General features: G+C 48.7%; 1 protein-coding gene across 1 annotated transcript; it reads left to right on the forward strand.

The window, feature by feature from the left end:
* The first annotated feature begins 23,871 nt into the window (after positions 1-23,871).
* On the forward strand, positions 23,872-25,692 carry LOC135371464 (uncharacterized protein K02A2.6-like). The gene has a single exon (XM_064605515.1). The coding sequence runs from the start codon at positions 23,872-23,874 to the stop codon at positions 25,690-25,692; it is 1,821 nt and encodes a 606-aa protein (XP_064461585.1).
* Positions 25,693-27,390: the final 1,698 nt, after the last annotated feature.

Here is a 27,390-nt window from a genome sequence, read left to right on the forward strand (position 1 = left end):
AGGCGATTTCAGACATCTTCGGTCCTCTTTGAAGATGGTAGAGGTACGTAGGTGCTTCACTTTTACGTGGCCATGTAGAGTGTGCCGTTGTCACGTACGCAACTTTCCGCGGGTCTTCGTTCGTTCCAGGGTGACGTCAAGCACACATATTCATTTAGAGATCACATTGCTGTAGAGTTGGCATCTACGTAGTCCTAGTTTCGTCCCCGTGAAACGTTAGAGGGAGCCAGTCTCTGTGGCTGGCCTTCTGCTGCGATGCCAATACATAGGTGTGGTCACGTGTGTGACATGTACAAAAAGCAATCTCCCTTTGGAGCGTTGTTATCTGGTATGTAAGATAGAGTTCGTGTAAAAGAGGCTACCTCCGCACGTAGTTCTCTTGCTTGATGACTAAGAAAATTCTCTACTTGCAGCGTGAGTGTGTGTTGTCACATCATCACATCATGTCATCACTTTCATCAATTTCAAAAATAGTACTTACTATTTTTTAATGCGACGTGGGCAACCTTTCGCTAGTCCCATCCTACATCGGCAATACGAAGGAAAGTGAGGATATGAGCGCTTAGTAAATTCGGTTTGCTGCACACGTTATCGGAATGCCTATGAATTCACCTGGGATGATTCCTGGGGCTGCCACAGCCGATTCGACAGATCTTACGCCAGGACTGTCGGATTTCATCTCCCGCTGTGTGACCCAACCAGCTGGGGATCTCACGGATCATGTTGGTGTTCGGTTATTGTTATCTGGCCTGCTAAATTTCTTTCGCTCTGGCTCCACTTTTTGGTGCCTGAACGTATATTTGATCGATGACCCCGAAAATAAAAACGACGTAAGAATTTGGCTTGCGGATGTTTGTTCCGCGCCCGATTTTGTGCCTAGTGACTGGAAGGCCAGTCACCGCCAGTGTAGAGATGCACTCAGGTAGGTGTTAGCTGTGCTTCGCCACCGTGACTCACGCAGTCGTGAATCTGCGTCTGATGAGGTGCATTTCATCGAATCTACAACTAAACGAAAGCCCTAAGCATCCGAGGGGACTGCAGTGCAGGATTCCTAAATGGAGTGTTCTCGTCCTCAATGTTTCTCTTAATGTCTCTGTTCAGTCTTGCCAGACTAAATGTAAGTGGATTCAGCAGGGAGATGAAGCAGTTTGAAGTTATCTAATGGGCAAGGTCTGCTCGCGTGGACATCCTTCTCCTGTAAGAAACCGGATCACTATTAGGTCTGGCTAGTCTTTAGAGGTTTCGGATGGGCTCAGGGCTTTCTTTAGCTGTGGTTCGCCCTTTTAGTTCGCCGTTTCTTTAGCTGTGGAAATTTTAGATTTTCAGTCGTTTCGGGGATCTATCAGGTGGTTCGACACGGTCACCCAGTCACCGAGGGAAGGGTGGTGACTGTCGAGCTGGAACATGAGAATAAAACACTGCGTGTTGTCAATGTTTACAACCCCGAGCGCTCTGATTTGTTTCACGGAATTGACACGTTTTTTTTATGGAAATCGGAACTTAATATTTGCATGCAATTTTAACTCTACGGCAGACCGCGAGCACGGTCGGCAGGCAAACAAAGAGCGGGAGAGCCTGGTGAACTCCATTGGTTTGATAGATACTTTGTCCATCGTACATGTAATGCATATGAGGTCATTTGGGGTAACTCACGTGGCGACCACAGCTGACTAGACAGGTTTTATGTCGTGCACGGCTTGGCATGCTTTATCTCTAGTTGTGTGACTCGTCCTGCTCGGGATCTTACAGATCATAACGGCGTTTTTTCTTTATTCTTATTTTATTTTTTTGTTCCTATCTGGTCTGCTAAATTTTCCCTGAGGTTGCTGTTTTCGGCGACTGAACGTGTCCTTGCTCGAGGATCCCGAAATTAAAAGAGATATGTAAGATCCCAAGCAGTACGCCAATATTGGTCCAATATTGGACCCATGTGGGCTGCCAAGATTCCCAATATTGGTCCAATATGGCTGACCATATTGGCAAGCCGTTTTTGCACCAATATTGCCAATATTTATGTGATAACACCAACGGGGAGTCCGTGTAATAATAAAGCATTATCCTGTATAATATTGACCACTAATATTACTTTCCTCTGAACTTTACCATTTTTATTTCTGCGGATCTAATTGATCCGTTTCACTTCATTGCAAAAAAAAAAAAATACATGGCACCGCCCCAAAAATTGCAGTACGGGTGCTACGCAGCCTTGCCGAAGGACACAAGTTCTCCCACGGAACTGCCAATGCCATAGATCCCTCACGAGCCTTCATTGGGATCGCAGTATTCTGCGGAGCAAAATTTTCCAACCCGCTCCGACAGTACAAAGGAGCGAAACACTTTCGTGACAGTGACGGACATACGCCAGAACAATTCACACTGCTTGCAGCAACTTGAGAGCACCTAACTTTACAGAAGAGCCATCCCTTCCTATCAAACATTGTGTTTTTTTACTTGACCTGCCGCAATTTCTTTATCATTACAGCAACCAGCGACATTTTAGCCTTATGAAACGTCCGTTCGGGTTCTCGCGCATGCCCATTAATTATAGGACGCGTGATTTAGCTCAAACAATCCGCTCGCTCTCAGTCGGCTCGACCGATTGGCATTGGCATCGCGAAGGAAGATGGCGGCGACTTTCAAGACGTGGAATGTTGCGTTGTCGAATTCTAGCGAACGTTACATTGGGATTGCCGCGTACGTTGACTGTTTCGAATGACCACGTTCCCTCTCAGTCGGTTCTTCCGACTGGCATACGCATCGCGTAGGAAGATGGTCGCTGCTCCAGAAAGTGGCAAGTTGAGTTGCCGAGTTCTAGTGAATGTTACAACGGGAGTGCCACCTATGTTGACTGTTTCGAACAATGTGTATCATCTGCGAGAAATTGTTGGATGTAACGATGTACTGAATTGGGTATTTCACACGCTTCAACGTTCAATCTTGCCATGCTGCTTGGGCATTTGCGCAAGACGGGTACGTACCATTTTCTGTAATTTCAGTCAATATGGGCTGTACGCGGGCAATATAGGGCCCATATTGCCCAGATTTTCCCAATATTGGCTCAAAATGGGCAATATGGGGCCCATATTGCCCATTTTCAGCTAATATATGGGGAAAATCTTGGCGAAACGGGTCCCGTATTGGACCCCTATCGCCAATGACCAGCCAAGATGGCCCCAATATTGTGTGCTGCTTGGGATTAGCTATCGGAACAGCGTTTCGCGCCCGATTTTGGGCCAGATCACTGGGCGGCTTTGAAGCAAGGAGCAGCACACCGCATTGAGTCTTGGGGGAGACATCGTGCGCGTAAACACCGGCAGTGTAGAGATGAACTCAGGCAGGTATTAGCTATTCTGCGCCACCCTGGCTCTCGCAGCACTGTCAGAGATTTTGCATGCACTGAATTCCATTGAGCATTCTGCACAACACCCACCACCACAGCACCGCCCGCGCGGTGACGTCGTGGTCCCATGAGGATTTCATCGTCAATTGAAGGATGACGTACACGAAAGACAGTTGGTGCAAGGAGTACTGTAGGAAGAAAATCGAAACGGAATGTCGGCAGCAGAATTGTATTTATTCGACTTTTCGAAAACGACGCCAGTTTGGAATGTCAAATTTTGCGCAGAGCATGTGAGCTTACGTAGCAGTTCGACAAAATTCGCTTCGATAGATCACCACGTTTCGACTGTCACTTTAAACACATATGCAGGGTGTCCCAGCTAAATGCGAACTGATATTTGAAAAATTTATACATCACTTTTTCCGAGGTGAAGTCAATCGCAATACTGCATATGCTGAAGGGCACTCTTTGGGATGGCATCAGCAAACTCCTAAGGCAATGTCTCAATTAACTTCCCACGCCTAACGTTTTAATTAAAATCTACGAAGTTGAGAACATCTCGTCCTTTAGGTCACCTGATACCGGAGCCGCTTTCAGAACAAAAGTCCGCCGCGATAGATTCTCCTAAAAACCATGACGGAACGCCTTTTTTTCTATATTTTGTTCATTGCGCATCTTTGGAGGCACGACTTTCGTTCACCCACAATGTGAGAGGGTGAAAGAGGACACTATCACCCCTTAAAACGAAATTAAAAATGATTCGATGAAACCTCCTAGCTGGAACGAAAATACAATGCCCTATATACACAAAGCAAAATCCCTGGAACATGAACATGGAACATGAACTAGAAAGCGTTTCGAAACAGGTTCGACAACCGAGGAAATTTCCCATGTACCTGTGTGAACGCCCAGGATAATTACCTCCTCAGGTATGCATTGTCTGTACTCAACTGCATAAAGAGAGAGAGAGAGAGAAAAAGGAACAGACGCAATCTGCTTCCCGTCCACAACAAGGCGCTCCTGTATGCGTTCGCATGCGTTTCATTTCAATGGCACGAATAGAGAAGGTAATATGCCATTTTGCTCACTACCCTAACACTTCGTTTCATGAAAGAATGCGGGTAGCATTTTCCCAACTTATCTGCCAGAAATGCGCAGAAGGTACCACCACCTTGGAGAATCCCTTCCCCATCTTGCCGCGCTGTCTGTACTTCCCAAAATAGAAGAGAGATGGAGAGTAATGAACATTAAGAACAGACAGAATCTGGAAGTTACAAGCGGTGCAGCGAATATAACAGCATTTATGTTCCTCATTGAGTCGCGTACAACTTTATTGTTCATTAACATAAATGTTAATTTTAAAAGTCTGTATCCCAATTTCAACAAATCAGGCGAATGATAGCACGCAACCGACTACGATCCATTTCACCAGCTGTTCACAACGGCGCCCCTGTATTTTTCGGTAAATGGAATCCCTGGGACCGTTATTTCCGTCCAACGCAACCAGGTGCTATTTTTTTCCGAGACCCTATTTTCTGGAACCATTTTCCTGTGTACTAAGTAGTGCCTGCCTGTTACGTGCTGAGTCAGCCGTCCGATGAAATGGCGTTTCTTAAAATGACGTCGATAAAACGGCGTTCCATGAAACGGGCGAACATTATCTTACGGTACGGTGAGGATATAGCCATAATGAAAACGATGAAAAATAATTGTGGTTGGAATAATGTAAAAACAATACGATCTTGTTTTCTCGTCACGATAATTTCAATTTACATAATGCTCGATTCCTAGACCGTGATGTATAAATGCACAGGTACATCAACTGCCTGAATAGACGTGTCTGAAACCCGCCTTGCATCATCAAAACCTGTCTATTAATTATTGCGACCTCAGACAAGATAAGAGAAGAACGACTACACATGCTTTCGGACACCACATAAAAGTATGGTTTTGACAAAGCTCTCCTGGAGTCCCTCTTATTCCCTCCCACCTACGCTCTCATTGTTTCCCTTCTGGCGACGTTGCATGTTCAATCCAGCTACGTTCGTCCGCTGACCGTAATCTCCCACTGCGAAGGCCACATTGGGATAGGTTGCCGGAATAACTACGGGTAGCTTCTTCTCCAACTGTCCGCAATGTGCTGGCAGTGTGCCACTGAAAATGTGCGCACGGGAGAACGTTTGACATACTTTCACATGTCGGGTTACTATGAGGGAACATCGCATGGATTGGCACAATACTGGTGCGAAAATATTCCAAAAGGCTTCCAGTGTGTGTTTGTGGGGGGGGGGGGATGGGACAAAAATGTCGTGTGCGTGCCACAACATTACATCTGTGCGTTTCGCCAATTGGTTGTCTAATTTGGACGTCCAATTATTTCCACGCTCCTACGGAAAAGGCAGCGTTAAATACTCGCCGTTTCAATCCCATTTCCCCACGAGCTTTTAAAGAGCTCTGTTTCGGTTTCTTCAAAATGGGTCCAGTGGTTACCAAGCAATAAGGCGATGTGTCTAAACAGAAAGTACGCGGGACTCTGCACGCTGTAGCCCTTCCTAAGTGTCACGTTATATCGACCTGCCCAAATTTTAAAGTTGCATCCAAGAAACCCGCTGGGTCATTGATAAAGGCCCTTGACTGCATTTACCTGCGTCTAGTACTCTTCGTGAGACTTCCTCACGAGCACCTCGGGTCATGAATAGTCCAACACAACAGCATCCCACGCATTTGTGTTCATCGCAACGATTCTGATATCGATGATGTTGACTGCGGTATTTCATCCCCCCAGGGTAATTTGGCGAACGTATAATGTGGAGCCCCACACCGTGAGAACCGTATTGCTACACTGTTCAGAAGGGCTAGCTGTCAGGGAACGAGCGGTGCTTGGAGCTGTTGAGTTTCACCGCCGCTGGATGACCTCTGACATTCTCTTCCGGGTGGACAATGGCAAGTTCTATGTTAACCTATGAAGTGTCCACATCCTCGTGTTGTTCTCCCACTTGCGGCTTTCCAGTGTCATGGACTGTTGCATGGCGAAACGGCCACGTATAGCAATCTCTAAACAGCCTTAGCCGCTGGGCGAGAGTTGGTATTCAGAATGTTGTTCGAGTCTGTTTGAGATCCTACAGGAAGCCGGCCCCTGTGGCCGTCCTTCCATTTGATGCCAAGACACTCTCGTCATCATCAAGTGAAGAAGACGTGTGTTATTGAAGCTCCGCTCCGATTCTCGAATTTTTGCTCATTTTGCTGAAGTTGTGGATTATCTAGGTAAGGTAAAAGTTCTCACGACATTCTGACCACCCGGGTTCTCACAGTGTGCCGGGACCCTGGTATTTTTTTCACCATCTAGATTTGGAAGCTTCTAGCTCCCACTTCGTTTCTAAGATGGATATGCGCAAGATCTACAGAGACTTCAGCTTCGAGCTGGGGACAGAAAGGGACGTGAGGATGTCCCAGGTCCTTCAAGGTCTAATGAAAGAGGTGGGTACATCGGCGCAGGCCGTGAGCCCTTTCGGAAATGGGCGTTTTGTCGTTACGATGACAACGCTACAGGCGGCGGAGACCCTTCTGAACAAGAGGATACTTGAGGTTGCTGGACGGGAATATCCGTGAACACCTTTGGGTTGCACTATCTTTTCCTGATCAGAACATTTAGAGAGGCAAATAGCGGGAGCAATCGTGTCATTATCGTGGTGGAAGGATCTAAAGGAAAGTGTTAAGACCATTTTATTAGGTGGGGCAAATGGTACGTACGGAAGTGCCTGCCGTGCCTCATGGTCAGTTTTGACTAGGAGAACGCATTTGACCGAATGAAATGTTTTTGTTCTTTCTACATGGAAAAATGGGTCTCTCTACGTCCTTTTTTACGCTTCGTTCAACTCCTGTACACCGGAGCGAAAAGTTCTATTGACGTTAATGGAACTCTCACCGATATCTTCGACGTTCGCTCCGTGGTACGACAGGGCTGTCCGCTTTTTCCTCTGCAAATCCGCACGCAATAGCGTTGACGATGGTAGAGCCAACAGCGACGCCCACGTGGCTGGGTAGGAACTGCAGGAATCCATCGACGACGAAATGAAACAGGGCTGAGCTGAGTGGGTCCCCCTGGCGGACCCCACGTGTAGGATGAATCCTCGAGAACGGGCCCGAAGACACCAGCAGCCGTCCTCCTGCATGCAGGCGCCGAAGGAAAGCAGATTAACCTTACTGCCGCCTATTACTCGACTTTGAATGGATTGTATTTCAAAAACATGGTGGGTATGATACTTGGTCGTCCTTTGTGTCATTTAGCTATTTTTTACACAATTCTGTCTTAACAAAGGGAAGACATACCCTCAAAATACACTTGCACAAAAATAACTGACAAACGTGGCAAGAAAAACTGCGTGCCTCGGGGGCCCCCTCCTCCATCACCGATGGGGGTCCACCGAGGTCATATGCCCAAACATTTTGTACGACCGCACACTCCCTTGTAAGCTTACGATGGTTATCATTGCGATGTCTTTTTTGTTGAGTCCCATGTCGAGAAGAGTGTCCGCACTGGCGTGGGCCCACACCCACCTAAAGGATAAAGTGACAGTTGATACTAGAGGGTCGGCACCAGCGCGACGCACTTCATCACATATATCTTGTCGTCCATACTTTAGCACTTTGTGGCCATGGGCCAACTCCAGAGCAGTGCCAATTCCAACCACCTGCGCGACGAGGATGACAGTCTGGTCGTTTCGCTTTGCCACCAGATATGCCTTGAGGGAACCCTGGGGCACACGGAAGATGGGTTCCCCGCTAGTTTGCCATCCAACTTCTCTCAGCCTCTTTGCGACGTACTTGACGATGTTGTCGTGGCGACGTGTCCGAGCACCATGGGTCCGGTGACACTTTTGCAGGATATGGGCCAGGGTCTCGTCTGATTCACACCCAGCCCGACGTCTCTTCTCGGACACGACACCACGACCGGACCTGGTACGGCAGGGGAGGGCGTTCACCCGGACCTTGAGGGCGTCGATGAATTGCCGTCCTTGTATGGCTCTTTTGCCCTCGCCAATCCAAGCGTGGGCGGCTGGAACTAAGGAGGCATCCGCCAGGGTTTTCCCATCGTTCGTTAGGTAAAGCCTCCTACTCCAGAATTTCTTCACGGCCGCAGATGAACGTAGCAGTCGCCCCTCATAGGTGGACGCTGCCTCAGCCTTCCGTGAGCCTCCGTCATGCAGGTAGTAGTCATGGCTTGCCGGACAACTGGGTGAGAGGACTCGCGCAGGGAATGGATCCTCGTTCGCTGGAGAGTGGGGATACCAGTTCTCAGGGAGGGAATCCCCAGGCCGCCGTAAGCCACTGGCGCATGAAAATAAGCAGCTGGGGTATCATGCGGCAGCTTCGTCCAGTGGCGGACTGCGGCCCTGATGTTGATATCTAGGCGGTCCAAGAGTTATCTGGTCCAATGGCCCAGCACCAGGCGGTGGTACAGTCTGGGGTGAGGTAGTAGCGGACGATGACGAGCCTTTGCTGAGGCTTAAGGGGCGCCTTTTGGACTTTGTGGAGGAGATCCGAGACCTCTTGTGTGTGAGGTGGCGGTGGTCTGCCGGTCAAAGTGAATTTCACTCCCAGGTATTTCCAGGCGAAGTCAGCGCCGGCCGCAGGCACCGTATGTCCAGCTACTTGAAACTTGGCCAACGCGTCGTTCTTCGTCTTCTTGTCACGCCCGGAGTACACCATGGAGATGGTGAAGGTCTTGTTTTGGTTAATGTCGAGGCCCATAGCCGTCAACTTGGTGGATGCCTCGGACAAGCGATGTTGTAGGCCAACGGGAGAAGACGCCACCAAGATCAGGTCGTCAGCGAACGCCATGGTATCCAGGGTGGCATCTCGGATGCTGAAGCCAGTGCCTCTGCCGCCACTCCTCAGGAAGCCATCGAGGACCAGGTTAAAGAGGATCGGAGACAGAGGGTCACCCTGTCTCACTCCCGTCATGGGATGTACAAGCGTGGTGGACGTTCCGAAGTGTAGGGGCGTTCCCATACAGATCCTTGATATAGTTGATGAAGTCGGGAGACAGGCCAGCCTCCAGGATGCGCCAGGATGGCTTTCCTGGTGACTCTATCAAATGCCTTCGCAAAATCCATGACAGCCAGGAAAAGCGACCTCCCTTTCGTCCACGCCTCAGCCATGGCTGTCCTGAGTAACGTAATGTTCTCAGTACAGCCATCCACAGGAACGAAGGCGCCCTGGCGGTAGTGAAGGTCAAGGTGAAGAGAGAGAGTCTCCTGGCTAGGGTCCGGTGATAGAGCCGCAGCAGCACGGAGGTGATGGTGATAGGCTTGAACTCTGTTGGTAACGATGCTCCCGGCTTCTTCGGAACGAACACTGTTATGGCGTTCCTGAGGCATGTTGGAACGGACCCGTAGAGCACAAACAGGTTGAGCAACACCCTCAGTATAACCATGGGGACCGCACGGAGGCTCCTGCTAGTGAAGTTATCAGGGCCTGGGGCAGAGTTGACAGGAGGCATATGGGCCTTGATTTCTTGTGCTGTGGCCAGGTAAAGAGGATGGAAAGTCCGGGTTCTCGGTGTGGGACGTGGACCGGGAAGAGCCGGTGAGTGACCCGTCATAGTTTCCTGCCAGGCGTCCAAGAAGGGCCGCTCGTCCTCGACTGCAGCTTTCGCGTAACCATCGAGGACAGAGTGGGCACAACCGGACTGTCGTCGCCGGAAGAGGTGTCGAAGGCGGATGTACTCTATACGTTTCGCCCTACGGCGACTCAGCGGCCGCTGTGGTCGTTGAAGGCGTTGTGATTGGTGTTGACGGGCTGGGGCTGTCGCATCCCCAGGGCGACCCGAGGCCCGGGCGACGAAGACATCCCTTATATAATTGTTCAGCTCCATCAAGGTGTCCTGTCCAATGATGGTCTGCCTGGCCAGATCGAAAAGGCGGGCCGCCTGGAACCCATGCAATGGCGGTCTGTCCACAATCTTCTGTAATTCTTTGGTGATGACCGCTCGTCGAGAGAGCATGGCAGCCTGGATCTCAGCCGGGGGCGCTGGTGCAGGGGGGTGGACCGGTGAGTCAGAAGAATGGTCGTCCTCCTCCGCCGTGGCTGGTTCCCCTTGATGAGGGAACATCCTGCTGCAGGAGGCCCCAGGTCCTCGGGTTCGTTGGCATCGTCTTCACATAGAAGTTGCTGAAGCAGACGTCGATAAGACGCCATCTTACTATGGCACTTTATCGCCTCCAAACTGCGACCTGGGTGTAGCTCCAGGAGCGCTTGATTGATGAAACGGGGTGGGTTGGACTGGCGGAGAAGGCGCACTTCAGTTGTGGGCAATATGAGCTCCTCCTCCGGATCCCATCTTGCCTTTACTCGTTGGGTGTTGATGGAGGCATGATAACTTGTGGGATGCGCCGCTCGATGATGAAGGCTAAGTCCCCTTTGGGTCTTGAAGGAGGTGTCGCACATCGGGCAGGTGGCTCTGGCATGCTGGACTGGGCTCGGAGACAAAACAGCCGATGAAGAAGCTCCACCTGGAGGTGGAGAGACGGTAGCAGTACTAGGTCCAGTTGGTCCAGTCCTGGGTTCAGGCTCATGAGACCGTGCCTCTGTCGTAGATGGTTCCGGGATAGGATGCTGATGATGAGTGGCGTTTACACGTAGGCCTCTTCTGGTTGCGAAGCTTCGGCCACAGGAACAGGGAAAACTGTCCGGGATTCTGCGGTCGGGTGACGAGTCTCGGACCGGTGCGGGCTGGTCCGTCGGGCGCAGGTTAGCGTTAGGAGCCGACGCCCCACGGCGCCGGCTTCCTCTTTGTTGAATTTCGTTGCTTGTACCCAGCGGATTATCCGCCGTCCCGGGTTGGCAGCCCAAGGCAGCGGGGGGTAGGCCAGAGAGCCGTTAGTTCCCTGCCCCGCCGAAGTGGTATCAGGGGTAACAGGTAGCACCACGACAAGGTGGAGTTGACCATTTCCATGGGAGAGGCTATGTGTTGCGCATCACCACGGCTTGCAGCGGGCATCGTATGACCCCTAACCGCACACACGAGTCCCCAGCGCCCAATTCACTGGGTGACAGACCGCCGCAACACGGTCTCGCTAATAGCGACAGGCACGTACAGACCCTTTCCTGTCCCTCAACACCTGCCTACCAGCCGCTGGATAACAGGGGGGAGCCACACGCCCCCGGCATTGAGACAAGAGTCGTCGCCTCCTCTTGTCGGGCTTCCAAGCTGCTGGATGACAGGGGGAAAGCAGATAATTCTTACTGCCGCCTATTACTCGATTTTGAATGGATTGTATTTCAAAAACATGGTGGGTATGATACTTGGTCGTCTTTTGTGACATTTAGCTATCAACTTTTTATTGCATGAGAAGAACAATAAATTATTTGCTCTTTTTAAGGAAGAGCTTAAAACGCTTACACACGGCCGGTTGACCTAAAGAAAACTCTAAAGCAATACAGTGACCCTAGACACAAAAAGAGACAAAAAAGAGCCAGGCACCGGGGGGACAAACCAAGCTCCTTGAAAACATCGCTGGCCTTCCTCTTTAGGCAACCCGATTCAGAAAAGGTTACAGGCACGTGGAAGACCCCCGCGGCCTCAGTCATCTCCATGACCTCATCCTTAAATCCTGCAACAGAATATTTTAGGATTTTATCACGTGAAAAGTCCATTAACTTTTTGAACTCGCCCCTAACTTGAACATCCATGACATACGCAATACCATCTTTACAAACTATGAGATCCGGTTTGTATACGTTGTCATGGATGGGTACTCTGGGCTCCTTCAGGACAGTGGCACCATTGCCTACTAGCCAGTTTTGAAGCTTGACAACTATGTTGTCATGGCGCTTAACGCGTGTCCCATGCGTTTTAGGACAACTTTGAATCACGTGAGTCATTGTCTCGGCATAGTGGCACCCTGCACTGACACTGGTTATCTTAAATTGGCCACGGGCACATCTTACCCGGGTTGGTAGGGCGTGAATGCGGTGCTTAATGAGGTCCACCCACTCGGCGCTAGACAGAAATGCTGGAGGGTCTCTGATCCAAAAGGGTGAAGGGGATGCCCATATTTCTTCCAGGCCTGGTGCGTCCGTAGTGCCGAGCAGGTGGATCCTTCAATAGTGTTGGTGGGCCGATTTAGATGTAAGATCGTGGCTGCCGACCTGCAAGTGCCGTTTGATTTTGTTACATTCCTTTATGAAAAAAGGTGACGTAGCTAATGCTGCTAGGTATGGCTCTTCCTCCTTTTCTTGGATGGCAAGCAGCCGGGATAACCTTATATGCTGCAGGCTGTACTCCAGGCATGCAAATCCCTACCCGCTATCAGCTAGTTTAGTATAAAGGAATTCACTGGGTATGTCATGAGGAAGATGCATAAACTCTCTGACACACCGACGTACAAGACGGTCATACTTCTGCAGCATCGGAAGGTTGGTGTCCGAGACTGACCACTCACAAGTCAGTCTGGGCAGATAGTAGTACAGAACGATGGCCATCTTCTGGTGCGGCTTTAACGGGCTGTTGCGTAGGGCCAGTAAGTCTTCGCCCGCTGATTCAATACATGGAAACACCCCCCCGAATGAGTCTACCAAAACGCCAAAGTATTTTAACTTCACGGAAACAGACAAATCCGGAATTACTTCTTCTCCCACAAAAAAGCGACATGGAGTGACAGCAACTAACTTCTGCCTTTCCGAGGGCGTTAAGGTGAGGGAGGTGCACTTCCTCACATTGATTTCAAAGCCGTTAGCGCCAGTGAACAGGGTAAACTGGTCAAGTAGATGTTGGAGCCCAGCTGGGGTTTCCGCCAACAGTATCAAATCATCGGCAAATGCTAACGCATTCAGACGTTGTTCCTGAATCTCAGGTCCCACATGTTCAGGAAGGGCCGCCAATAATCCATCTATGATAAGATTAAATAGGAGGGGAGATAGTGGGTCCCCTTGACGTACCCCCTTCGCAGGCCTGACGATCGGTGGCTCCATTAAACTCCAGCGTGACATAGCTAGCCTCATAGAAATTTTGAATGTAGCTTCTCACAATAGGGTCGATGCGACGAAGCTCCAGGGCTTTGAATATGGCCGCGAGCGGGACGGAATCGAAGGCTCGTCGGAGATCTATAGATACGAGCGCTACACCGCGACATTTCTTCCTGGCCTCTCTTAACAGAGTTCGCAGTAACGTGATATTCTCAAACGTCTCGTCCGTGTGTCTAAAAGCCCTTTGGACTTTGTGCTGTTTAATGGACTGTCTAAGTTGGTGGTCCAGCACCTGGTGGAAAACCCGAAGCGTAACGGGCACAATAGTAATCGGGCGAAATTCAGGGGTGGTACTTATCTTGTTCTTAGGTATGAAGATAGTCCGAGCGCCTGTCAAGAAGGGGGGCAGGCGGTCTACCCACAGCAACAGGTTGAAGACGGCAGCCAAATCCTCCGCCGGGATGCCCTTCATAGCCTCGCACGTCATGCTGTCGGGACCTGGAGCCGATGTCATGCCAACCAACGCCCTCCGGACATCGTCCGCCGTGATAACTTCAAATCCGTCGTCTTCCCCGGGGTAACGAATGTCCAGGCCCGTGAAGTCATCCGGAGCAGTAGACAGCACCCGCGACCAAAAGTCCAGAACTTCCTCCGGTCTACCGTTGTTCTGATTGTTTCCATCGAAGATCTTAGGTGCCAACTTCCGTTTGTTCCTGTGGAAGAGGTGCTGGTAGTCAGCATACTGCCGTCTTCGGAGTGTCCTCCTGGATGGTTCATTCCGAGCTGGTCTGGTACGACGCTGGAGCGTAGGTCTATGGGGCCTTTTCTGCCGCCCACTAGGTCTCGTCGGGGGGGGGGGGGGGGTCTCCGTGGTGTCGGCATTAACCGAACGTGCTCCTCGATCTGCTCTAGTAGCGATAAATCGGTCCTAGTCAATACCTCGAGACCCTCACTCAATCCTGTGGGGGATGATGATGTTGGGTCCCTTGTCTCAGAGATTCCCTCAGACCGCTGCTGATGAGCCCGATTATGCCCTGTCGTGGGAGATACACTGCTGGGAAGAAGAATTTTCCACAACTGGGACAACCGACCGATCCCTCAGGACCTGTCACCTGAGAGGCTGCCATAATAAGTAGGACGCCAAGTACCTGAGGAAGCATGAATGTTAAGGGATGGACCAAAATCCCCAGCGTGCCCCAAGAGGTGCCTCCGGGATACAGGGATCTAGAGATACATTCAATACAATGTGCCCCAGTCAAAAGAGGATAACCCACCAGCACACATTGACAATACACTACAAGATCCTAAAATACTACACATATATGCACAACTATCACTGACACACAGCTCGACGGGAGTATTAAATTTTTAAACGGGAGATTAAATTTTTGTAACCAACCTGTGAAGTAGTGGTATCAGTAACACGTCGAACAGCCCCGTCGAACTCTGTGTGAAGTGTGGCTTCAAATGTAGCTCCTTATAAGGAGTAGCTCAGGCCCCTGATTTGTCACTCCAGCCAATGATCAGGACAGCCACAGCGCCCTCTAGACTCTGCAGCGCCACCACGCGGACCACTAGGCAGTGCCCTCTTCTGGCAATTCACTGAAACTCAAAACAATCTTTTGCAGTGCGCTCAGGTGGCTTTTTAACAGGACTAACCGACTGAGACCTCTCAATTGTCAGGGTGTTAGTGGGGGTAGCCACTTGCAGCTAGTCTTCTGTGGGACTCCTGGCCTCAGTTGTACTCGACAAGGGACATTGTATACGAGGACATAGTAAACGTTGGGGGCAACAGCCCCAGTCCAAGTATCACCAGGAGTCTTCGAAACACCTCCAGCACCGCAGCTCCGCACCCGTAGATCAGTACCAACTCCTCGAACTCCAGGCAGGTCCAGCAGCACCTGGTAGACCGTGAACAGGAATCCCAGCAGGCAGGAACAGGGGCAGCATCCAGGTCCCAGGGTAGCAATCTGTGAAGTAGTGGTATCAGCAACGCGTCGAACAGCCCCGTCGAGCTGTGTCAAAGCAGATTAGCTTAGATTGGAAAGCAGATTATTGTTACTCCCGCCTATCACTCGTCTTCGAATGGATTGTATTTCAAAAACATGGCGGGGATTCGTCCTTTGCGACATACAACTACCGAAAGCAGATTATCCCTACTCACGCCTATCACTCGTCTTTGAATGGACTGTATTTCAAAAACATGGTGGGTATTCGTTCTTTGTGACATTTAGCTACCGAAAACAAATTATTCTTACTGCAGCCTATCACTCGTCTTTGAATACATTGTACTTTAAAAACATGGCTGGTATTCGTCCTTTGTGACATATAGCTAAAACTCGTTATTGCACAGAAATTACAACAAATATTTCACTTTTATCATAAAAAGTTTAAAACCTAGTTGGGCGGAAAGTTGCCCTGTGGAATGCACGGAAACAGTACACTGATCTCAATGCTACACTTAAAGTTAGGGAAGTTACCATCGTTTTAGACCACCTTTGTGACAGCAGGAAGGACGCTCCCGATTTTTCCATTACTCCACGTTCGGTGAAAGTTATTGGCTGGTGAGTTACGGTGCTGCAGTCGATCAATTCTGCCACCTTTTCTTCCAGTCCACTGATACTGTATTTACGTCTCTTCTCCATGGAAAACGCGGCTAGTGATTTAAATTCACCCCGCACCTGAACATCCATGACGTAAGCGTGGTCTCCCCTGCAAAAGATCAAATCAGGTTTGAAGGTGTGATCATTCACCTTGATCTGAGGTTCGTTGTATACCCGGGTGCCACCTTCCTCCAGCTTTTTCTTAATACGCCCCACAATAGTATGGTGGCATTTCACTCTTGCTCCATGCGTCCTTGGACAGGTTTGGACGACATGGGCTATCGATGTTGCCATGTTGCCTGCATCCGCCATGTTGCATCCTGCGCTGCATCAAGTCTTTTTATTTCTTCCCCTGGCGCATCTAAGCCTCGTGGGAAAAGCATGGGCCCGGTGCTTAATAAGATCGATGTACTCCGTCCCAGTTACGAATTTGGGCGGGTCACGTACCAAAGAGTGCTTCGGCCCAAATGAAGATTTCCACAGACCCTTGCCATCCGTTGTAGAATAGAGAATCTGCTTCCAGTGGCTACGTTGTGTTTGCGGATTATCCAGGAAGACATTCCGCCGCAAAAGGAGGTTCCGCAGTTTAGACGTATCCTTAAGAAAGAGCTGAGATGATGATACTTCCATGAGCAGCTCGTCGTCCTTGGCCGCCATCCTTTCAATTCTGTTCAGCCTTATCCTTTGTATCGCAAGCTCAAAGGACGGCACACCCAGGCCACCATCTGCTATGGAACTATAGAGAAAGGCATTAGGAACGTCGTGTGGCAGGTGCAAAACGCCCTGACGTACTGCCTTACTCTTCTATCCCAGCGTTCCAAGCTAGCGACATCGATCCCAGAAACGGACCAATCGTGTATAAGGCGTCTAAGGAGGAAGAATAACGCCATGTACATCTTTTGATGTGATTTAAAAGGACTATGGAATGATTTTTTTCTCGTTTTCATCAGAAAGAAAGCTTTTTCCGAGTCTAGAACCAAAATTTTACCTTCATCATGCGAGGAGCATTCTCAGGAATTTAAACTGAGCGGCGAAGGAAGGACAGCTGGCGCCGCACCCTGGCGAGCTACCGAGCGGAGACACAGCGAGCAACTTGACGGGAACCTGGCCGGCTCGGCAACACGTCATCGTGACGTGTTGCCGAGCCGTAGCATCCCGCGTCCCGCCAGGAGCATGCGCCGTAGAATCTGGCATATGCGTTCATCGGGAGTGAAAATCTCTATGACGGCAGCTTCCGCGCGATCGTTGCAGTCCATCGCAGTCGCATCCTGTGTTTTTCGTCGACATACCGGGACGATGTTGCATAGTTGGTTGCCCTAATTTACGTCAATATTCGTCTGGCATCCAATGTCTCATGCTTCCCAGTGACGAGACGGACACCTTTTGATGCCACGAAGCAATCGGACCGCCGGAGTGGAAAGACGATGTGGTGCCATCGACTGCTCGTGTTTGTAGCGGACATTTGCATGATCGAATTTACGAAAGGTACGCTGAATCTCTTCAACGTACTGGATAACGAGGTCAGTGTCGACTGAATCAAGATGTAGCACCATCACAATACCTGTCCACAACGGGGAAAGAACATCCACCTAAACGGCGCAAAGGTGTGAGTATTTTTCGTCATTGGGGCTAACAAAGGTCTCTCAGTCCGTGTGGTTCAAATGCTATCACAGATTTCAGGATTGCGTAAATGGGTTAATTCCCATCTGCGTGACTCTGAACCTTGCCGCCGCTTATGGCACAGAGAGAGTAAAAAAGAAAAAAGAAAATAGAAGTTACCGAATCTAGTCCCTAAACTCAGTGGTACCACTGTTGATAAAAGTACACTTCGTTTAGCATGACTTTAGAAACCTTACTTCAACAGAATATTTATGTAATATGTTGAACATACATATCCGTTCTTTTCTCTTCACTCGTCTGCTTTTTTACAGTGATTTCCTCAGCGAAGCCTGAAACCCCTTAGGTGAGACAGCACGATCATTGCAACCCATTATTCAGAGCAGACAAATGCTGTGCACCCTTTTTCCAGATTCCTTACTTCCAGTTTCTTTTTACCTTTTTCTTATTTGATTTACAGTTTGCGTTATCATGTGCACAAATATGATATTGAGGGGGACATTTTCTTGTTTACACTCCTTATCTTATAATCATTGCTCAGTTAGATTACATCATTTGCATTCATCGGAACTGGAGTTTTATACTGTGTTATTTTCTTCTCTCAAATCAGGGCAGCCCACGTGTATGGCAGCTGAAGTCTTTCACCAGGATAACATGCCAGAACAACTCCAGCAAGTGCTCTGCAGGTCACCTCGAAATTAAAGGAACGTACCTTTGATGCACTATGTCCTCATGAGATTTCGTCCCTGCTACAACCCTGCACTTTGTTTCACATTACCAAAGAATAACCCTACTAACCATTATCATACCAGTAGTGTACTACTGTGTTCAACCAGTTCATCTTGCTCTGGGCATCCCGCAAGCCTGTGCAGTTACTTCAGCCCTTATTTGCTGGTAACACTGGTGCCAATACAGTTATTAGATGAGCTGTGTGACATTGTAAAATAGAACATATCCTGTGTTCTACTAAAAATAAAAATTATGCATGTATAGCACATAATGTGTATATGTAGATGTTAGGTCTTAGTTATTGTACTATTTGAGCGAAATGTCGACATTTCAGCTGATTGAGCCTGATGCCCTCGTCCTTGCCGCACAAACGAGAGTGCCCACACCCTTGGAGGAACCTGCATAGCTCAGGACTCTGTCCCGGTGGCAAATGGAACAGTTCTTTCACAAAGAAAGCATATTTCCGTCAGAAGAGCAACAAGCAGATGATTTGAAATAGTACCAATTACTTGTCGTTTTTTCTAATTGCAAAATATTGGGCATGCTACATGAGTACTGGGGGTTTTGGCTTCTTTCCAGTTACCTCAACTGGTGACTTCAAGCTTACATAACACAATAATATGAGATGGCAATGAAGCAAGCGAACTGGTGTCGTTAGATTGTGTCCCTCAGCCTTACGGTTATGGATCTATTACACAGTATTGGAAACGTGGTTGAACAATAAATTTGTGAAATGACAAACAGCTACCGGAAATAACTATGATGTGCAGAATACCCTTAAACAATGCCCTGCAGTTGAGTTGCAGTAGGCATGGTGGTTGGCAACGCTAAATGGTCAGATTTACGACGTGCTTGTGATATAGCTTCAGGTGACGAAACTAAGGTTGATCCTTCCATCCTTCGAAGGAAGAATGGAACATGTTTCAAGTGAGGTTCCTCGCTGCTATTCGGGTAGGGAGAGTTACCGACGAGTGCCCGTGACGGCGCTCGGACGCTCCGTCGAAGACAAGAGAGATCTCCTAATTTCTTCGTTGAGCCCGGAAGTTTTCAAGCGCCTGTAGAATCTACTGCAACCCAAGGACGTTATGGAAGTTTCTTACAGTGACATCATGGCAAAGATGTCGGAACATTACACACCGAAGCGGTTCAAATAATTTGAGCGTTTCAAGCTTTTCTCGTCTCGACAGGAGGAAAACGAGTCGGTAAAGGACTTTGTGGAGAGACTCTGAGTCATTGTTGGCCGCTGCGAATATGAAGGCGAGAGGGACACCCGGGCTTGCTCGTTGTTGACAGCCGTCATCGTTGGCTTACAGGGATCCGAGGGTGCGAGCAAGACTTGTCCTGCAAAAAGAGTTGACGTTGGAGTCAGCCATTCGTTTGGCAGAGAGTTCGTTGGTGGTAGAAGCAGAGTCACGCCAGCTTCATTCTGAAGTTCCTGTCCACCAGATTGCGGGACCAGTGAGCGTCCGTCGCAGGTGTTTCCGCTGTGGGAATACCAACCACGGACCCGATACATGTAGATTCAAGAAAGAAGAATGCCACTCTTGCGGGAAGGCTGGTCATATAGCTAAGATGTGTCAGAATGGACGCGCATCGATGTCCACCGGGAAACTCAAGCCAAAGCACTCGAGCAGAGTCAAGCTGGTTACGGACGTGTTGCTGGCGGATGAACAGGACGAACGATATCTGACTTGTAACCTTTTGGGCAAGGATATCACACTGCAAGTGGATACTGGTTCACGGGCCACGTTGCTGGATGACCGCACGTTAGTAGTGATAGATATAGCACCTGGTAACAATGGGCCGCTCAGGTTACATGCGACACGTACACGCACGATAAGATATCTTAGAAAACAATGGAAATCATGTATCGATAGTGTGAACAATGGGTTCCCAGGTTTCAATAACATGCGCCGCCAGGATAAGGTAACGGTTAACCCAGGTAAACAATGGGAACTCACGTCTGGATAGTGTTTGATAGGCACCTGGATGCACGTTTAATGACATTTAATAACACGCAATGACATGTAATAACACGCAATGACATGCTATAACACGCAAATGGCATGTAATAACACGCAAATGACATTTAATAACAAGCAATAACATCCGATGACATTTAATAGCATTTTTCCGATCGGGTTGACGTCACGATCAGTCCGTCACCTAGGTTGGTTGCCGCGTCAGAGCGCCAGGTAGTTTTGGTTTCAGTTCCCACCAAGCGCCCTCTAGTTTTCAAGCTTAGTTTTCAAGCTTGTGGTTTCGGTTTCGGTTTTAAATGAATGGACGCCAAGCTTGGTTGCTCCACGTGTAGTTCTGGTTTCAGTTACGAATTCATAGGTGTTGAATGGTTGCCAGATGCCCTCTCGTTTCAAGCTTTTCACCGTCTGTAATTTCGGTTTCAAACCACAGCACGCTAGTTTCGCTGTGACAACGTCAACACATTTTCTGGTGATGTATATTAAGCGTACACGTAGAAATTTCATCAGAAAAAGAAAAAAAAAACATGGTTGACCAGTTCTACGTGAACCTGCTCTCAAATGCATCTTTGGATGTGTTTCCCGACACACAATGAGCAAGTTCGGAGTAAAGCTAGCCCATCCACAGAAGTTGGAGGGTAGGTGGGACGCCGCTTTAACAGAAATCAACATCCCTTTTGCGATTAAAAATGTCACTGACACAGTCAACAGTATATCAGAAACGACATTCCTTGGTTCTACGATTGAAGCAACAGAGAAGGTCAAGTTCAACACTAGTGAAAACGTTCTCTTGCCTTTGAGACAATTTTTAGCAAAGCATTTGCAGTATAAGACAATAATTATATGTGGTAGTGGTAATTATGAGATACAACTTCCTCTGAACTATGGATTGGAAATTGGCACAACTCTTGCCACTAAGCTTGCCGTGGCTGAAAAGATAATTGGCTGTGGAGACTTGGACAGAGGGTCACCCGTGAAGCTACTCAAATACCAGGTGGATACGGAAGAAACGATTAGCATAGTTACCTATCGTTCACGAACGGTAAAGTAAGAAGTTCAAGAAGGCTACTACGAATCGGGGAAGGACCTCGTTCACTCCATTAACCATGCTTATCGAACAAAGCTTCATTTGTCGCAAGATGCTCGTCTCCTCGTATGTAACCCACACAACGGAATTTGTCACCTGGAACGCATGAACGCATGGCTATGTGACCTTTCATCCTTATTTGGCTTTGATGTTGGGCTTTGGAAAGAGGCCAACTTTCTCAAGTTATGCAGCCGCCGAACGAGACGTGTGTATATTCCCTGCTCAAAACTATATTTTCATTTACTGCGATGTCATCAAGAACGAATTTGTGGGTGGCGTGACAGCACCACTTCTTCGATCGATACCGTTCAGAGTCCAGGGTAGGAATGATGTGATGTCTTATTTATTCACAAATCTCTACTATAAATATGTATCTGCGAAGGAATTGACAACCATTCAAATCGAGTTGGCAAATGAGATCGGTGATTTCATTCCATTCATTTCTGGCTCAGGACGTGTCGGGTTGACGATTCCCCACCTATGTAAATGTATATAACAAACCCACCATGTTGCATAGCACATTTTGGTGCAGGAAAGCGAGAGCAGCTACCACACTATTCTGATCCCGAACTTTATCAGATTGGAGGAGGCATATTTGGTGACGTATTGAGGGGTTTCTTGCCCATACTGACCAAGAAGGTAGTGCCATACGTTGGGAGGAAGCTCCTTTATACTGGGAGACATATAGCCGAGGAAGTCCAGCAAGGAGCATCATTTCGAGAAGCCGTCAAGGAAGGGGTAGACCGCACAGTGCATAAAACTCGTGACGAGTTACTTCAGAGACTCACAGGGAAAGGAAGAAAACGCAAGGCCGGTAAAAAAGATCGACCTGTGGAGAAGCGGAGGAAATCTGACTTCTTTACTTGACAGAAAAAAAAAGTCTATTGCAGTAGTGCATAAAGATTCCTGTCTGTGTACTACAAACCAGCTGGAACTCTTCTCTCTTCCACCTACAAACTTTGCTTTGGAGAAGTCTGAATATGTCGAGTTTTTTCCCAGTATCTGCTCTGACATCAAGCGGAGTGATCGAGTACAGTGTTCCGGGACTTGGTGGGGGTTTCTTTGATCTTCAATCCAGCTTTTTGCATATTCAGTGCAAGATGATTCGAAAGAATGGAGATCCAGCGGTAACTACAAAAAGCACTTCAACAACACCTGATGCAGTCATACCTGTCCAAGCGTTTGGTTCATTGTTGTTTCAACACGTACATATCTACCTGAATTCAACCTTGGTTTCGAGTTTCGTACATTCTGGTTACCGTTCCTACCTGGAAATCATTACGAATGCCAACAATGTAACTCAGACACACACCATTTCAGCAATCTTATACGAGCCAGAACCCTTTAGGTACGAGTGAGGTATATGCCCCCACATCTGATTCAAAAGAAGTTTTCGCTCGTTACAAGCGAACCAAAGGATCGGGACTGTGTGACATGTACAGTCCAATCTTCAGCGACATATGTCAACAACAGAAGCTCATTCTTAACGGAACTGACATAAGAGTTGTGCTACGTCAGGCGTCGGACGATTTTCGTGTATTGCAAGCTGATAGTTCAACAGAAAAGCACACTGTGGAATTTTCACGTATCGTGCTCTACCTCCGACGTGTTCAGTTATCGCCGAGTATACTTGTTGGTATAGAACGAAGACTTCAAACAACACCTGCAGTATACCTTCTCCGAGGACTGGATATTAAGTACAGAAACATCGCCCCTAACCAATCTCAGGTGATATTTGACAACTTGTACAGCGAGCGAGTTCCCTCCAAGTTAACAGTATTGATGGTCAGGAGCGATGCCTACCAAGGTACCAGACCATGAAACCCATTGAAGCTTGAGAACCAGCAGTACTTAAAACGAGCAGTACTGGACGTTGGTGGACAACAGTACACGGATGAGTTTGACTTCCAATGAGACATCTATTCCAAAGCCTATATACCCCTGCTTCACAAACTAAAACTCAAGGATATACCAATAGCTCCAGCTGCGTATGCAAAAGAGACATTTATGCTTTATTACCATCTGACTCCAGATGCAGAAGTGAATGTCCTTTGTCCTGTTGTTCAAGCCAACGTTCGTCTGACCCTAACGTGTGTTACGGTGCCTAAAGTTACGGTGTTGTTTGTATCCGAAACACCTCGTGTGCTAGAAATCAACAAAGACAGACGAGTGAAATTTGTCTGAAGAATAAACATGGAGGAGTGGCAGTTCTATGCGGCATTCAGTAAACACTACTGCACCAGAGAACTGTTTTGGGGAACCTTTGCATGCAATGAAATCGCAAGACAGGAAGCCAGACCCGGCATTTATGTGATTAACACAGCTCCAAGGAGCAGTAACGGTGAACACTGGACCATGACTTATGTTTCCGGTGACAATTGTAGTGGGCGCTAGTGTTAAGACGTCCCTAGGGGGCGTCGGTGTAGGAGTACATAAGAGGCAGAAGCCGGAAATAAAGTATCTTTCCGTTGTGGTTCCCGAGGTGTGCGGACCGGTTCCTAACATGGTGTCAGGAGTGGGGGGCGTTTCACGCCTGGAACTACAGCGATGACGGCGGCAGGCGGCAGCCCGTCACACTGGGTAGGGCTTTCACTTCGCCCGCCAGACCATTTCGACTTTGAAAACACCGGTTCGTGGACTACGTGGCTAAGCCTATTTGAAGACTACGCATTTGCTTCTGGTCTAAGCAATGCCCCAGGAGACATTCAGGTTCGGTCTCTTCTTTACTGCATGGGACCGGAAGCTCGTCCGCTTCTTTCTACATTTCGCATCGACGACGCCACCAACTACAGTAAAGTGGTAGAGGCTTTTACGGCACACTTCGTGCATCCCGTCAACGAGGTCTACGAATCTGCGCAGTTTCATAGAAGGGTGCAACAGCTGGGAGAGACTGTTGACAGTTACTACGCCGAACTCTGTAAGTTGTGCAAGAGATGTAATTATGCATCAGTCGAAGTCGAAGAACGGCTCATTCGTGATCGCTTCATTGTGGGTCTGCGGGACGCTCGACTCGCCGATCAGTTGTGCAGAAATGCGAAATTAAGCCTCAAGGAAGCGTGGATTCAGGCCAGGCAGGCCGAAGATGCGGATAAACAGCGAGACACTTTATGTAGACGCGCGACAGAGTCAGTCCCAGTCGTCATCGATGCCGCTAGATCAGGACATCCCCGTCAGAATCCACGGGATCGAGGTCCAGGGAATCGTCCTGTTCGGTCGCAGCGACCCAAAGGAAGTAACGGAAGTAACTGCGACTACTGTGGTCGTGCACCGCATGCTCGTTCCGAGTGTCCGGCTCGGAATTCGCTGTGCAATTTCTGCCGAAAAAAAGGACATTTTGCGGATGTGTGTCGCAGTCGGAGGAGGCGCAATAAGATGGATGCACTTCAACTTCATGCAATAAAAAATTCAGCGCAAGCAAACTTCGCCGAGGTCACGGTAAATGACTACACAGAAGTGTTCAAGATAGACTCAGGGGCCGAGGTTACGACAGTTTCCGAAACTTTTCCTGGTCTTCCAAGAACGTTGGACAAGGTCGACAACGTCCTATCAGGGCCGGGACAGCAACCGCTACAAGTGCTGGGATCTTTCGCAGCTACGTTACTGTGGAGAGGAAGATCTACCCAACAAAGGCTCTACGTCGTGAAGTCACTTTCTGTACCCTTGCTAGGACTGCCCGCAATACAGGCCTTGGGGGTCATCAAGTTTGTAGACAAAGTATCGTCTCAACCTCGGACAACGTTATTCGATGGGCTCGGAACCCTTTCAACGGAATACAAGATTCATCTCAAGCCTGATGCCGTTCCGTTTTCACTAAGTGTCCCTCGACGGATTCCCATTCCCATGCTAGAGGTCGTCCCTACAGAACTGGAAAAGCTTCAGCAAGAGGGCGTGATTCGTAAAGTGGACAGTCCAACAGAGTGGTGTTCAGGTCTAGTGGTGGTCCCAAAAGCTACGGGAGGACACAGGTTGTGCGTGGACCTCACCAAGCTGAACCAGGTGGTCATGAGAGAACGGCACGATCTACCTACGGTTGACCAAGTTCTAGGTCTACTGGGGGACTCCACGGTCTTCTCTAAGTTGGACGCTGCTTCGGGCTTCTACCAAGTGAAATTGGCAGAAGAGTCTCAAGAACTCACTACCTTTATTACGCCCTTCGGTAGATACTGCTTTCGTCGAATGCCGTTTGGCATTACTTCAGCGCCGGAGTTTTTCCAGAAACAAATGTCAAGAATCCTCGAAGGTCTTGAAGGAACTGTGTGTATGATGGACGATATACTGGTTTTCGGAAGAACGGCAGAAGAACACGACTTTCGCCTGCAAGAGGTCTTGAAACGCCTGTCACGAGCAGGGATCACTCTGAACAAATAAAAATGCCACTTTCATCAGAATAAGGTGTCTTTCCTGGGCGTGCAAGTATCAGCACAAGGCATTTGTCCAGACCCGGAGAAGCTTAAAGCAGTTAAAGAGATGCTACCGCCAAGGGACGTAGCTGGAGTGCGACGCCTGTTAGGCATGGTCAATCATCTCGGACGCTTCCTCCCGAATCTGGCAGAAGAAACAGCACCGATTCGAGCTCTCCTCGGGAAGAACACAGCATGGATGTGGTCCAATGAACAAGATTCTGCGTTTGCAAAGCTCAAGGAAATGATGATGTCAGAGAGATGCATGGCAAAGTACCATCCTGCCTATCCAACCATCGTTTCTGCTGATGCAAGTTCGTTTGGCTTGGGGGCCGTCCTTCTTCAGGAGCAGCCATCGGGAGAGCGTCGACCGGTAGCATTTGCATCGAGGTCTATAACCATCACAGAACAACGTTACAGTCAAACAGAGAAAGAAGCTTTGGCTGTGGTCTGGGCAATCCAGCGATTCGACGAGTATTTGCGCGGATTGGTCTTCAACGTTGAGACTGATCATTTACCATTGGTGTCCCTCTTCACAAAAATGGACTTGGATTCGGTGCCGCCTGGCATCCAACGTCTCCGTATAAAAGTCATGCGGTATCAGTTTGGAATGCAGCACATCCCAGGAAAGCTTCTGGCAACGGCCGATACATTGTCACGTGTTCCTATCAGAAGTACGGAGTCATCTATTGATGTTATTGAAATTTTTGTTGCAGAAGCCATGCAGTATGCATCAGAACAAGCTTTGGTAAAGCTAGAAGATATCATTCATGCCCAAACTATGGACCCAGAGTGCAGCATGCTTCGATCTTTTTGTCAGCGGGGCTTTCCGCCGAAGTCAAAGATGCCGCCTCACTTGGCAAAGTTTCCAAGCGAGGACCTTTCACTCTGCAAAGGCGTCATAGTGAAGGGATCCCGCATCGTAGTTCCTTCATCGTTACGTGCAGCCATCTTGAGGCTTCTCCACGAGGGACATCAGGGAGTAAACAGAAGTAAGGCCAGAGCTAGAGAAGCAGTTTGGTGGCCCAAAATCAACAGGGACATAATGGAGTTTGTCGCTAGGTGTCAGCGATGTGCCTCTTACCGAGTTAACCCGGTAGAACCGTTGTGTCCATCAACGCTACCAAATCACCCATGGGAAATGCTGGGAACGGACTTATTCTTCTTAAAGGGACATACCTTTTTGCTCATGGTTGACTATTACTCAAGATATCCCGAGGTCGTGACACTCAACAGCACAACGGCTAAGGCCGTCATTCAAGTGATGAAGAGCATCTTCGCCAGACATGGCATCCCAAAGATTCTGCGCTCGGACAACGGACCACCTTTTCAGTCAAAAGAATTCTCCAGTTTCATGTCTTCGTATGGGGTGCAACATGTGACTACTTCGCAAAGCGGAAGATCCGTACATGGCTTGGTTAGTCTACCGGGACACACCTGGAGTCATGGATTTCAGTTCAGCACAGTTACTGATGGGCCGAAGGCTTCGCACGACGTTACCAAGAGCGGATGAAAGGTTGAGACCAGCTTACATTCCACGGGCTAAGATAATTGCAAGAGATGCTAAGTACCGTAAACGCCAGTCAACGAACTTTAACCGCCGACATCGAACGGCTGTACTACCAAAATGGATAGTAGGAGACAGAGTGTGGGTGGGACCCGAAAA

The sequence above is a fragment of the Ornithodoros turicata genome, unplaced genomic scaffold (assembly GCF_037126465.1).
Source record: "Ornithodoros turicata isolate Travis unplaced genomic scaffold, ASM3712646v1 Chromosome11, whole genome shotgun sequence".
Lineage (NCBI taxonomy): Eukaryota > Metazoa > Arthropoda > Arachnida > Ixodida > Argasidae > Ornithodoros > Ornithodoros turicata.

Bases quoted from the DNA above. Each gene is read 5' to 3' on its own strand.
- LOC135371464 (XM_064605515.1), top strand. From the start codon at position 23,872: ATGACGGCGGCAGGCGGCAGCCCGTCACACTGGGTAGGGCTTTCACTT.